Source organism: Lineus longissimus, chromosome 16 (genome assembly GCF_910592395.1).
Source record: "Lineus longissimus chromosome 16, tnLinLong1.2, whole genome shotgun sequence".
In the NCBI taxonomy this organism is placed as follows: Eukaryota; Metazoa; Nemertea; class Pilidiophora; order Heteronemertea; family Lineidae; genus Lineus; species Lineus longissimus.
This window is the reverse complement of record NC_088323.1, coordinates 2,472,265-2,486,663: the sequence shown is the minus strand read 5'-3', so window position 1 is coordinate 2,486,663 and position 14,399 is coordinate 2,472,265. Positions and strand designations below refer to the sequence as shown.

Genomic DNA, 14,399 nt, shown 5'->3' with positions numbered 1-14,399 from the left:
AATGATTTGTACGCAGACTATCACATCAGATTTATCGACCAGACACGATATGATTAGTTAATAATCCGGTTCATCCGTTCCATGGCACTTTTTTTCCCAATAGACATGATAAACACACCATCGTGTCTTAGGAAGGATCTCGGGAAATGTCTCATCCGAAAATAACTGGCGGCGAAAACCGAATCAGCTGATATGATATCAGATCCCGACGCTTTCGTTGGATTTTTTTCGTGATAAATGTCGTTCCAGTGCCTGACGAGGTCTGATTAAAAGTTCGTGACTGTGTACATGGTATAGGTTTAAGGAATCAACAACGTACTGCGGGGTCTCTGTACTCATAAAGGCCGAGGCCGGACGGTTGAAGATTAACCATATGGTACGTATGTACGGATGAATTGTTTCACTGCCTATAAAGCTTGTCATTAGCATTTATGCCAATTGTGTTTTATTTCCTTGACGAACGTCGCTTTGCACTGGGGGAACTGCCCCAGTTACGTCGTTGCCTCTGATGATATATCCTGCTTCTGGGTCCCAATAAGTGCCAGCATATACGTTTGGCTAGTGCACTTGCCAATTCAGTTGATTTGCTCCTATTGACAAATAAGTGAAGCGAATGATCAGGTTGTCCTCTTGTCCAATCTCACCAGCCACCGGAGACAGTATTGACAGACTCTGATCGAGATTGCAACCCGGTCGAAAATTCCAATACGATTCTTCTAACATTCTTTACTTAGTGCCTTGTACGCACATTTTCAAATAAAGTCGATCAACAATTTATACTTCGTCATTCGTCGTTTGTAGCTCTTCGTTAGGCTGTTGAAACCAGCATAATATGATATAACACACGATGAGTACATTGTTGTACAATGTTGACATAATACACGAAAGAAAGTCTGCGTTTAAGAAGAAATCAAGGTAGATACAAAGCGTAATGATTTCCGATGATAACACACCAAATGAGAATATGAAAGACGGGTTCTTCTGCTTCTGTTGATGCTGAGATATTGGCAACTGGTCGTTTTTAACGACTAGCTCTTAATGGTATTACTTCTCATTGTTATATCTTAAGAACGTCAATTAGATGTATGCGATGTGGAGATGCATCTTGTGTTCGGATAGGAATTACAAAAAAACCTCAGGTCAGTCAGGTTCATCTCTGATCTTAACGTAAGTCGGTTTTTCGCCAAGAAAATATTCTAGTTTACAAAATATCCTGCATCGCATCCAAGAAGGCTCTGTAGTCCGTTTCGCAAAAAGGCACTGCGTCGATAATGATGATGATTTCCTTAACTAAACTACAGACTTACCAATTTTTCATTTTCATCCTCCATTTCGAGCCTCTGTGCTATACAGTTCCTGGTGTCCATAAATGCTTTGTTCTGAGCGTGGTCCATGACCCGATGGATGAAAATACCCACGATGTTGGCGCATATGAAGATAACTATGTTGGCTAGATACTGTAAGTAGAAAATGAGGCGAATTATGACAGGTTGCAGAAAAAGGAAGCAGATCGTTATGACTTCGCTGAACGTGCCAAGTAGAAACAAAGGAAACCAATTTAGAGAAGTCGACTGAACACTGCAAATTGAAAAGGATTTTCGTTAGGGATTTCGGCAAGGCACAGCACGGAGAAAGGGAAATAGAAAGGGAATTCGGCATAAAACCAGGATGACCAGATGCTACAAACAGATATTGAGGAGGAATAGCCGAACAAAGGTTTGTTGTGAAATGATAGATTTGACAACCACGACGAGACAGGAAATATCAGTAAATAGAGTTGATACATGTTTGATGGACATCAGATAGTCTAGAGAATGAATAATTCTGTTAATGCAAAAACATACATTCCTTTGGTGTTTTCCACCCCAAAAGCCTTTTAGAACATGTATGACAGTTCTCTGACGACAGAATCTGACCTCTTCTTCCCTTCCCCCAGACATACCAGACTATATTGCAAAATCCATCAGCACGTCAATCCTGTCCAGGAGAAAGAAGATAAACCGCCTTTATATGTCTCAACACTGGGACACAGTGTTGTAAATTTGATTATCAAGCTGAGGACAAGATCCTACGTAGACTTATGATGATTGGTTTCTTGATATTGTCTACATCCTAACCAGATCTGCGTAAACAAATCCAATACAGACACATTTAGATATGTTATACGCAGATCAGGGAATATGTTATAGTGTCGGACTCATTTTTGGACTTCGATTAAGAGCCGTATCTCCGCTGCTCAAATATGATATCAACTTAGCAGCTCGGATTCGAGCCTTTTTCTATCAAATCTTCTAAAACCACGTTCCAAGACAAACAAATGATACACCGAAGGCCAACAAAATTCGCCCTCCATCATTAACTTCACTGCGAACCATATAAATCAACCTCCTACACGCCAGTCATGCCAGTGATGACATCAGCCTTCCTTTTGAACAGGCTAAATTGACGGTAGTTAATGTCGAGGACATAGTTCTTGACGCCTTCAAAGTGGCACCATGCCTGCTGGAGAGATCAAATTGACTTTGATATCAAGTGACATTCGATCCACAAAAGGATAACAAAACCATTCCCTTTAGGACTACTTATAATTGGAGGTATTCCAGTACGACTTACGGGCTGCACGGTGTGAAGATATGAACAACATTCAGAAGCAATTTGTGATCGCCTAAAAGTAATTTGGCGAGGACCACGGGGTTGCAACCGACAGTAGGACAGATCATTTTAAACAAATACAAATTTCGACGTTGACTGGCATTTCTTGTCTTCTAGAATCATGAACAGAACGTTTAATGCTTCTTCTACGTAGATTGTGCAAGTGAAAAGTTATATAATTGCTGGGAAATAGCCTCTTCGGTGTTCCCAAAACTTTAAAACTATAATTCATCACCCTCTGACTGGCATGACTTGTAAGAACAAAATTAGTGATAAATGAAACTAAAGGGCATAATATCCGTTTTGAAGCCGTTTCGACAACTCTGCAGCGAAAGCTGATTATGCCCCGTGAAGCTGAATTGACATCTTTTCCCATTAAGTGGAGGATAAGTCTTTCGAATGGCAATCGTTCTTTCAACGCCCTGAAATTGCTACAAATGGAGTCAATCCCACTATTGCTAGCGTCTTGAGAGGCGAAGTAATCTGCGAAGTGTTCTAAATCTCACCGCATTAGAGAACTGCTCAATAAAGCAGGGGAACGAAGACAAAGAAATGAATCTTAACTATGTCGTTGGGGTTTTAAAAGCACTTTGCAAATGGATGGTGTTCCTGCTGTGGCCGGCGACAGTTATCGCTGCGATGAGCGGAACAAGTTATATGCAACAGGCGACAATCTTAAGAAGGAATTGAGTCGTTGTTCCCGGACTTTCTCCCGTGAGACTGTGATCTCCATCACACCACCTCCAGAAGAGTGTAGCCATTGAGTGACGAATGGAGCAGTTAAGAAGTCATCAGTTCACATCGGAATATCAAAGAGATTATAGGTGAAAAAGAAGAAAAATCTATAACTCTTCCAAGACGGACAAATAAAGAAACGCCGGGAGACTGTAATCAGAGAGTCTAGTCGCAAGGAGATTAAGGATTAAACCTACGCTACAGGGCGTATCAAAAAAGGGAGACCGGCCAATATGAGAGAGTATTTTCGAGTAATATGCAAAAACGTTTGATTTTGTAGGACAATGGCTTGACAAGGGCGAGTTGATAGAGGGTGAGGCGGGCATTAGTGTCACAGGTATTCCAGTCCCTTTAAACCATGCACTTTCTTAAAACAGATTGCTGATATTATTCACGGCACCTAACGAGAAAATAACAAGGAGTTTAAGAACAGGTATACACGAACGACGGAGTACCAAGTTAGCAAGTGTATTTCATCGACGATTTCATTCCAAAATAGCCTGATTCTTTCCATAAGTGAGTATGAAAGATGACTAAAAGAATTTGCACTCAGGACTTGATGACGCCAGAAACCTTCGTTCTTTGTACCCAGCCCTTACATTTTCTGATACGGCCCGTAGACATCATGATAGATACGATATTGGATATACGGAATCTGCATCGCATGTTGTCAGCATAAAACTTGGTCCGATATGTTAAAGGTTAAAGTCGCATTCGAGATTAAAGCATTATCAAGTATTTTACGTATGGCTAGGCATTACAGCCTGAAAAGGAGTGCTGAACGCTGAGCACACGTTGAACATTTTTTAGCCCTACTGATCAGTGATATACGCCATGGTGTCTGACATTTCTCGCATGAAAAATAAGCGACAATTCGAAGCATTTGAAATGCAATCTGCGCAAAATATCGGATTCCGTTTCCGCTTGCAACAAGTGTTCATCCGTTTCCGGCACCGCCCTTAATTACCGGATGTGACATGCTTATCATTCCCGACACCACACTTGATGATCCCTTTGTTTGTTTCTTGTCAGATAAGTGGAACTTGTGCATTTCACCTATCATGAACGCCGATACGTTCTGCAATCGAAGGCTAGGTTCACATGCCAAATTTCACTGCGGTTTTGTTATGCGTGAAATTCTTCAACATGCCTTTTCACCATCACCTTAACATTTTAATCGGCATTACTAGCCGGGAGTTTTTAGAAAGTCCTGGTACTAAACTGCTGCGTTCACGTTAGTAAGAATTGATGTACCTGTTGAATGTAGTTATCGAAGCCCGGAAGCAATTATCCACTGCACATTCGCTACCTTAACACGTAGATAGCCACACCCAGCGTGTTTCCAAAAAAACACAATATAGATGGCCAATTAGTGGTACGGGGTATTTAAATCATACTAGAAGTAATCAAAATATAATAATGCAACATGGCGGATAAACTTTTGAAGGCATCTGGCCTTCATCCTTCATGTTAAAGTGAATAGGATAGTTTTAGTTTTTTGCTATAACGGGACAGCCAAAGCAATGTTATTCAGAAATATGAAAATAACTCGCGCGACAGCGAGAATTTCCAATACGAAAAAGCCCCATAACGGAAAATGAACTTAAAATATGATACACCTTTAGCTATCTTTAGAACTTTCATTTCAAAATAGAGACTACAACATCGCGAAAGCCTTTTTCCAAACCCGATACCCAATATAGATGATATTACATACCTTTCTATTTGTGTATATTACAATGACGTCACCGATATTTTAATGGCGCGGGACTGTTTCCCCAGGGACCTCCGTGCTGTGCTGGATTACTTTGCAGTTTCATGTCTTATTTGGTTTTCGATTTCTATTTGTGTTGTAGATCACGTGTCGTAGTTTGAGGGGCCGTTGTCAGACTACCTTTACCAATCTGCGCTGATGCTAAACGAAGAGGCTACCGATAAAGCCAAGATGCAAATGGTCACCCAAGCCATGAGACACATTGCCAGGAGAATCCAATCAGGCCAACATTGATCTCACCCAAGCTCGCAAAATCTATTTATTGTGGAGAGTACCACGAGAATGAGTCGACACAAGGGGAGTAACAGGCAGACAACTGATGTTCCTTGGAGTTGGGCTCAGGCTAAGCTGTTTGGTAAATGCACAGTACTTATCCTGCAGAAACCGTATACTATTCTGTCAATCGTGATAAAAACATAAATGGTGTAATGCTAACTTGATTTTCTTTATCATATTAGCTTCGGAATAAGTGGACTTCTTCACGTTATCATCTAACCTACTCAACCTGGATTGAACTTCGAGTAAATTGAAGGAGGTACAAAATAGTTAAGGAGTGTTGTGGAAGAAACTGACAATTATTACATGTACTTGCATGTGGCGTTGCGAGTAGTGAAGATTTGGAACGTTACGCTAAACTATGTCACAGTGCAAATGCAGCAGTATGTCCGTTTGGAACGCGCAACCTCTGGCAGTTTTACACTACCTGAAGTATAGAATTGTGACTTCCAACTTTTTTGCAAAACATCGGTTCTTCTACATCAGCCGTAGACAAGTAAATTGGGAAAATGATAGGGATAGTATACAATGCATAGCTTTCGGTATGTATACGGCTTCAGACCATCAGTGCCTGGTGGTGGAAAGAAAATGATAATACACCAGGTACTCGCGGTAGGCGGAGAGCTTGGTCTCACATCACGGATTTCGTAAAGGATAACAACGCACTCTTACAAATAGTGTTTGGGCTTCAGGTCGCCGTCAGTTTCCGATCATCAATCCGCTTTAAATGTCTCTGGCCTTTGGGGACAACGCTGCAGAATAGTTTTATCGGCTAACAAGATAATGACCAACCTGAATTGTTGCTATGAATATTGAGGACATTTAGGCTTTATCTATTGATGCTACGCGTCGTTGTCTGCGCTCTTGGGTGTTCGATATCCGTGCTATGCATACTGAGAATTTTTTTTTTAGTTGGAAGAGAATCTAATTTCCAAATCCTTCTGAAAATGACCTTTATCCGACCTACTACTGAATATGATGGCCATGCTCCAACAACAATCGATGTCCCCTTGCCTCACCCTCTTCAAATCATGCGTCTGTTGTTATGAAAGGACAGCTGCTAAGCCATTTTATTGGATATCAATGGATAGGCTAGGTAATGATTGCATTCCGGTCCGTTGATGAAAGGTGTAGTTCCAGTTATATCCGAGCGACCAAAAGGTAACGGTCAACCAGAGAACTAGCCAAGGGCATTGTCGAAACATCTCGAAATGCCAAGATACGCATCGCGAGGAGGGTTATAGATGCAAGTTGTTGTGATTCCGTCATATCATTTCTTCCAACTCAACACGACCTCAAAGGTTGATTAACCTTGAGCCTTCACGGAAACAGGTATCTGTGTGGCGTTAGCAAAGGCGGATCTTCCATCGATTACCAATAACTAAATATTTGCCAAGAGCTAGAAAAAAGCCTCGTTTGAACTTGATCGATTTCTGAAACCATACGAGTTACCTAGTAAACATTAGGTATAGTCGTGTATGTACAAGTACGCTCCGACATAAAAGTATTTTTCAAGCAGTTCAATAGCTCTGGAAAAGCAAAGGTACATTGCTGCACTTTATGCTAGCCTTGCCCAGCCAGCGGCAGATTCAACGCTTTCAAAAAAGTTAGCGTATCATGGTTAATCATTGTTAATGTGAAGAACTTGCATGCTGACGCCTTGCGAAGTGATGACTCACGGATGGTAGCTCGTCTTACTAGGAACACAGGTTATTGCCTCCTGTTGCAGTCAAAAGTAACTTTCCGAATAGTATTAGCTTCTTTAGCTTCTTTATGGTGCCGGCCATAATGTTTTATTTTAAAGCCAATTGTGATCCAATCGTCAGGCTAGCATTATATATTGAACATCGTGATATCTCATCCCATGATATTTTAAGGAATGCTCGATGTAATATGGACACTAACTTCTGATAGTGATTGTATATACAGGCAGCTGCCTAAGGTCAGGCCTGCTCCATCAAGGTGTTTGTTTACTGTAAGTAAGGTTGGGGATATTGACCACCAGGAGAGGCATAAACACGATAAACATGAAGTAGGAGGCAGAGATGTTAGTCATGCTTCACCGGCAGCTTTTCAAGGCGAGGAAGTTGCTGCTTGTTAGATTGTGAGCAATGCTGCATGCGTTCGCATTGAACTATTCAAGGCTTCGAGTCAGTCCTAAATATTTACGGTGGCAATAAACCACTTACAAATGACCAGACACGGGCTATCAACGATATACATCGCTTTTCAAACGAATCATATTGAACAGCACACTTCCTTTTGAGTTGGTTAGAGTTTTTAAGATAGCGGCCAATTTCTGGGACCAGGACACGAAACTACCGACGGGCATGGCTAACTCTGACAGCTAACTCTCTGACCGCAGAGTCGTAGTGACGCCGGAAATCAGCTGTGTGTCAACATGTCAAAATATCAAATCTGAGGATGTGAAAATCATCCGGTAACATGGAAGCATAGATTGTGTGGATCGTGTAAAGCACGTCCAGACAGACCGTCCAAATTTGACCGCCGTCCGACTGATGCCTAGAACGAACTTGCTCTTTGGAGAACAACAGTTCCAAAGAAAGTACATCGAGCAATCATGGTTGAACTGATCGATGTTGAAATATTGAAGAGAAACGAAGAGATGAATAGGCGGATGGCGCCGAGGAGATGGTGGACGATTGAGTGAGGACAGATGATGGGATCGGAAAGTCAGAAGCCAGACGGTGATGGAAGCTTGTCGAAGCGGCGGAGGCTCAAAGAAGCAGCGAAGGCCAGTGGCATTTCTCTTCAAGCGGTAAAGGTGAAAGGTGGACCGAGGTCAACCTCCATCAAGAAGAAGTCGCAGAGTCTCAATTCCTCAAGGTGAACTGCGGAGGTATGTCGTTCTCTTGAAATATGTTCACCAATCTTATCGAATAAATACACTGTGTGTTCCTTTGACTGCCTGCACTTACCGCCAACCAATAAGACTCCCTCATTAGTTGAATTGAGATACCGATGGCACACTCTTGTGTCACGTACAATCAACCGTCATTTGGCAAATTGGGGATGATTTTCAAGCACTGCTCCAATATACGAACAATATCGCACAATCATAGCACAAGAGCGAGATAATGCATCTTAATGCGTCTTATAATGAATGGGTCTTAGAATCAAGACTACAACGAAGATACCCCGACGAACGCAACTGCATGGAAAAGATGTCAAAACGCTGACACTTCTCCAGGCATACTCGCATCGGTTTGGTCTGATGGTTGGTTTTCGTCCTTCACGCCAGCGGAGCCTGACATTCCATAACTCTTCTCATTATTTCTCACCGTACTTCTCTCAAAACCACACGTTCAATATTGAATACGATATGATAGCAAGTGCATCAATTAACTGCATAGATTTCCATCGTTGTGATAGCTCCGGGCACAAATCTATGGAATGGCCAATTAGATGTGAGATGTTCGACAAGACACCATGCACTGTCACACAGAGCTGAAGATATTCACAAGATCTTCACAAGATTCTTGTAAGTTTCTTAGCAAGGATTGTTATGGCAAAACCGGCTAAAATTCGCAAGCAATTACATGTACATGTACCTCTATAAACGTCACGCTTCGTCAGCAAAATTATCATTGTCTAGTGCACCATGCATTCTAAAATGCATGGTGAATATGAAAATGATAAGAAGGCCGGTCCATTAAAGGGGCAAGATGGTCGTGGGATTTAGGTGGCCGGGAGGCTAATGTGTCTACCCACCACTAGGTGCTGCCACACTATTTTTTAATTTCTAATATCTAATAATTTTGCTGGCGAAGCGTGACGTTCTATGGACGTTATTGCTTGCGAATTTTAGCCAGTTTTGCCATAACAATCATTGCTTAGAAACTTAAAAGAATCTTGTGAATATTGTACATGTACATGTACACGAAAATGTAGAAGATCTTTAATAAAAGAATCTTAATAGCATTTTCAGCCTTGAAAAATTCCAAACGTTGACTATGCAATGAAATTTATAGAAACACTTCATAAAAGAAAACATCATCTCGTGTTATATCTTATCATCTCATGCGTGTGGAATGATATGCTACCCAAGTAGGCCAATCAAAGTTGAAAGGTAAACACTTTCTGTTAAGTCTTTGGATTACAAAACATCGATATTCATTAGATCTTCTGTTAGATTTGAAAAAATAATTATTGCGAATGTTCCGATACAATACAAAATTCACCTGGACATTTTCATCGCAAGAATAACTGTCAATGTGTTTTCTGAAATGATCTGTAACCTCAAAAGGCTAATAACCTGCAAATGGTATCGTACGTGTGACAGTATACCGTTGACAGATATCAGAGAAATGGGAGAATCGCAGATCAATAATACAGATGATATCGTACGTGTTGAAACAAACGAATTGATTAATGAAATATGAATGCGTGTGTCTGTTATGTCTAGTTCGGTATCAAGACCTTAAAATCACAGTGCAACGTCAACGGTAAAGCAACTGTTACTGCGATATAGATACTGGCGATACGTGTTAAAGAAGAACAGCGTGTTTTGTATATGTGATGAGTAGCATCTCGTTCATGCATTGAAAAACAACAAGTCCGCTGCTGAGATTCTCAATGAAAATAAAGATGTATCACTCATGTAGGCGGGCATATTGTCATCCGAAACCGATGGGGCATTTTCCGATGTTTTATTGAAAATGTTATCAATGTAGTGATTACAGATCATGAATAGGCAGCATACAACGTGTAAGCCATGGCTTAAGGACTTGTTCTTAACAGGCTGCGAGATAGCGAACAAAGCTTTGACGATCACCGAAAAATACGATGCTGCCATGATATATGCACGTAGATGGATTAGCTTCTTTACACGTTCGTACGTTTAAGAGATACTCTTGGAATCATGAACGATGTAATACATTCGTTACGTTTTCCCGGCGTAAACCTGTCCATATCCTTTTGCAGTTATTAGTTATTTGCCTCAGCTTGAAGGGACCCTTACATGGAATAGCTGACATATTACCAAATATCATTAGTTTTGTGATGACGTCATTACCACTCATTGCGAAGTAACGATGTAACGCATGTATGTAGCTAATGTCAGGAGAAGAAGCCACCTTCTGCTGAAGACAGGCAATGCTAAGTGTTATTGTCATTTCGCTTCAGTTCCCCCGAGGCTTATTCGAAGATGACTTGTTATCCTTAAGGCTATAACAACTGTCTGATCGGGACAGAGAAGGTGCAACATATCGGTTCTGGCAGATTTGAAAACATATAGATTTCTGATCAAATTAGTAGGTCAGCTTCAAACCGACGAATCTTGCTTATAATATGTAATGGTTTGATACCATTTTTCATGGTGTTACATTCTGCCCAGTCCTACTTTTTACCATGCTTTGATCTAAATGAATTTCAATTGATTGATAATTTCCTGCAGAGTAAGAAAAAAGCGAGGATAATTTTAGTTATGTTTTCAAGTATATGTATAGGAATATCCAACAATAGCTTATTGCTATTTCTACCAGCGAGTGATACATTTGGAACGGGCACTTAATTTCTATACAGGAAATTCTATAAAATGGATTACTTGTGGCCTGAGGCAGCCAGATGAGAACTTCTATCTCTCAATCCGAGTTCAATCTAAATAATGGCCAATTTAGTGGAAATCTATAACCATTCCTCCGCGAACAATGGGTTGTCTCATATCAAAACCAAACTTGAAATGTCGATGTGAACAGTCGACTGTGAAATTGAATCCAATGGAAATTACCTCTGAATTTAGACGAATATAAGTGGATGGAGAATCAAGCTGAAATGAATAAGGGACATATTCTAGGGCGTTTTATTTTCGACCGAAAGAAGAAGGCCTTCGTTCATACATCAGGAACCCAGCCGGCAAGCAAACTCCTTAATTCTCACCTCATCCATTGAGTGGTCTGGCAATATCAATCACACTCATGGTGGTATGTAATAGCGTTAAAGTGTCATTCGTTGCGAGTACTGTACACAAGAGAGCAAGCAGTGGCACTCGGTATGAGAATGTGTCCATCCAATACACGTTTTTGTTCTTAAAACTCGAGTTACAAAATCACGATAACCTCCCACGTATTCACACCCCCACTCTATATGGATTCCGCTGCATCCAAGCCACCGACGACAAGAGCCCTTTGGGCATGCAAATACTAAGAAGAGAAAACTCGCTCTCAATAGTTCATCTCAGTTATTCAACTCGGCAATTGAGTGATCTGTCATAACCAAACGCACTCATCATGCCCGTATAATGGTATAGGTCGATAATTCAAACGGCAAAACTGTCTAGAGAAAAGGAGCTACTGATGTCACCCATTCGGTTATACGGATCTCCTTTTTTCTGCAATCAGGAAGCCAAGAGGAATATTTATCACGTATGCCTAAACAATTCCAGTAGAGTATCTTCTTCAAGACGAATCGATTTGGAATCGTGTCAATGGGATTGTTTCTTGCGCCCTCGTGAGCAAATAGGCGACATGAAATAAGTGTCCTGTCAGCAACATCGTCACGTAAATATTAGCATTGAGGAGAGAGTCAAGTACCCGATTATATAAACTGTTATATATGACATGATTGTTCTTATAGATAGCTTCTAAGCATGCGGTAATAGATTTGAGTAAAGAGATAATTAACCTCTCACACTCGCAGACGCTGAGAATCATTGATTATCAAACAACTAATTATAGATATCATACTATGTAAACGTCTAGATGGATGTTTTTGTTTTTAAGCGTGGGCTAACTTTTACAGAATTGCGCTATACAAAAGACTCATTGTTATTTATTAGTTGTGTTTTTGCCCTTTGGAAAAAAAGGGAAATGGAGGAACACAATCATTGATATCTCCTGGTTGTTCAAGCTAGTGTGTACAATTGTGAATGACGCATTTCCAACACGTGAATTGTTATGATACACTCCCGCTAGATTACACCAGACTTGACCTTATCGAATGTCTGGACTACTTCCAAAAATATATATCCTAGCATCATGGATTTTTGCTAGTAACTGGCAAAACAACCCTAAAAACATTCGGTTTATGAGAATATGTTTATGCGCACGCCATGCAAAGCTTAATTGGCAAAAGCTAATAACGAGGCTACATTGTGACAGATCCATCAAACCACATTAAGGCTTGGCTGATATCAACCTGGTGACCATGGTGCGGTTAGGACTTAAATAGTCGAAGCTGATGTAGCTCAGTATTGCTTCGCATCTAAGGATTTGTGGCTCGTCCGGTGCTACAGTGGTTGTGAAGAAGAAGGGTATGGGCACGAGTCTTCGCATTACCCTGAGGTAAACAGTAATAGTAGATCTCGCCCAGTGGTCAGATCCCATCGTACCAGGTGTGAATTGTCAGAAAGACAATGGACCAATGAAATATGATACTTTCAGTCAGTCTTGCTTTATCAACCTCAACAAGTATTATAGTAAGTCGTTCTCTTTTTTTATCAAAAGACGTTTATGCGCACGCGAATTTTGAATTTTGAAGTCAAAGAAGAGCATAGTTCAAAATTTGTCGAATATTTCGAATTTTGAGTTTTGAAAATTGAATAAGCCTTCTGGGCTTTCGTAGATATACAACAGATTCTGACATACGAGTTCTAAATGCGACATAAGCCTTCTGTGAATGTCTATAGCACGGAGACCCGAGTAATCCAATGTAAAACGAGAAATTCTATCGGAAATTGAAGAAAGACACGGCATTACAAGCTCGGTAGCCAGACAGCATAACGTGCCTTATTGCTCGACTCCAATGACGGACTGATACAAATGCACGTTTCGTAACCCTTACCGACGAAGTAAAAAGTATGTGGTCTGTGTGAGATCATTTACAATTCACCAGACCGAGCAATTATGTTCAATATATCGCTAAGATTCACCAGTTACAAAATTCGGAAATTCGTGTACACAGCAGGCCGGGCACGAACGCATAGGGACTACCACAGAAAGGATGTGCTCGGCTTGCCGTCTCGCTAGCAACTAACATTCAATACATGCACTACGTTATATTACGTGGACTCGACAGTATGCACAATTTGGCTGAATAGTTATGTCGTAATCAGCTTTAAATGACCGACGCAAGCTCATTGTATTCAAGGGTATGGTGTTATTAAGATTACTAAGCTAAATGATGGTAGGTTTACTTCCAGTCATTATTCACGTCCATTCCTGCTGAATTGAATGGGTCGGCGCATTCTTTGAAATTATCCTGTTGACTGATTAACAGAAGAATTAAAGAAAGGAAGAAGAAGAATCGTCATAGAAAGTCTCTAGTATAGTTACTTTAAGTATCTAGTAGTGATTTTAAGTGTCTAGTAATGACTTTAGCACTTTCTTTTTCACACAATATGACATACAAACTATAACACATGGAAGTAAGATACTTGCCAACGAGAAAAACAGTGTAAGGTGAGAAAAACAGTGTAAGGTGTAAGATTTAAATGTCAAAACTTGTGAAGTGTGATTGCTGTTACAACGTGCGAGAGATGCCCAAGTATTTCTATACTTCAAAAGGAACTCGTGTTACAATTCATTGTTAGAAGCTGTTGCCATGTATGTTGTCTGCGAAATAGGCGAGCTCGTGTTACTTTAGTATGCAGAGATCCGTTGGGATCGGCGGCGTGACGATGAGATGGTATGGAAGATATACATGTACACAATGTGTCCATATCCGCGAGGCTCGAAAGACATTTACCCTGCCAATACAGACGTCCATTATAGCATGACGATAATCAACCTACATGTATCAATCAATCAATCAATATGAAATTACCCAACTTATCTACACAGGGACACATACATGCATAACCCGAGACGTATAGAACCCCGGACATGGAAAGCTTTTGTGTTTCAGCATGCAGTGAGAGCCCCGCAGCTATTGGGAGAAAACATCAAAGCACGTCGAAACATTTTGCAACTTCTATTGAGAAATAAATAATAGCTTGATCGACATG

At 40.7% G+C, this 14,399-nt stretch overlaps 1 protein-coding gene across 4 annotated transcripts in view; it reads right to left on the bottom strand.

Moving 5' to 3' along the window:
- Nucleotides 1-14,399, bottom strand: part of LOC135500106 (adenylate cyclase type 1-like) — a 48,618-nt gene that overhangs the window by 16,616 nt on the left and 17,603 nt on the right. For all 4 annotated transcript variants that reach the window (XM_064791312.1, XM_064791316.1, XM_064791315.1 and 1 more), the window contains exon 3: nt 1,308-1,457. In XM_064791312.1, the coding sequence (XP_064647382.1) occupies nt 1,308-1,457 (150 nt within the window). The remainder of the gene's footprint in view (nt 1-1,307; nt 1,458-14,399) is intronic.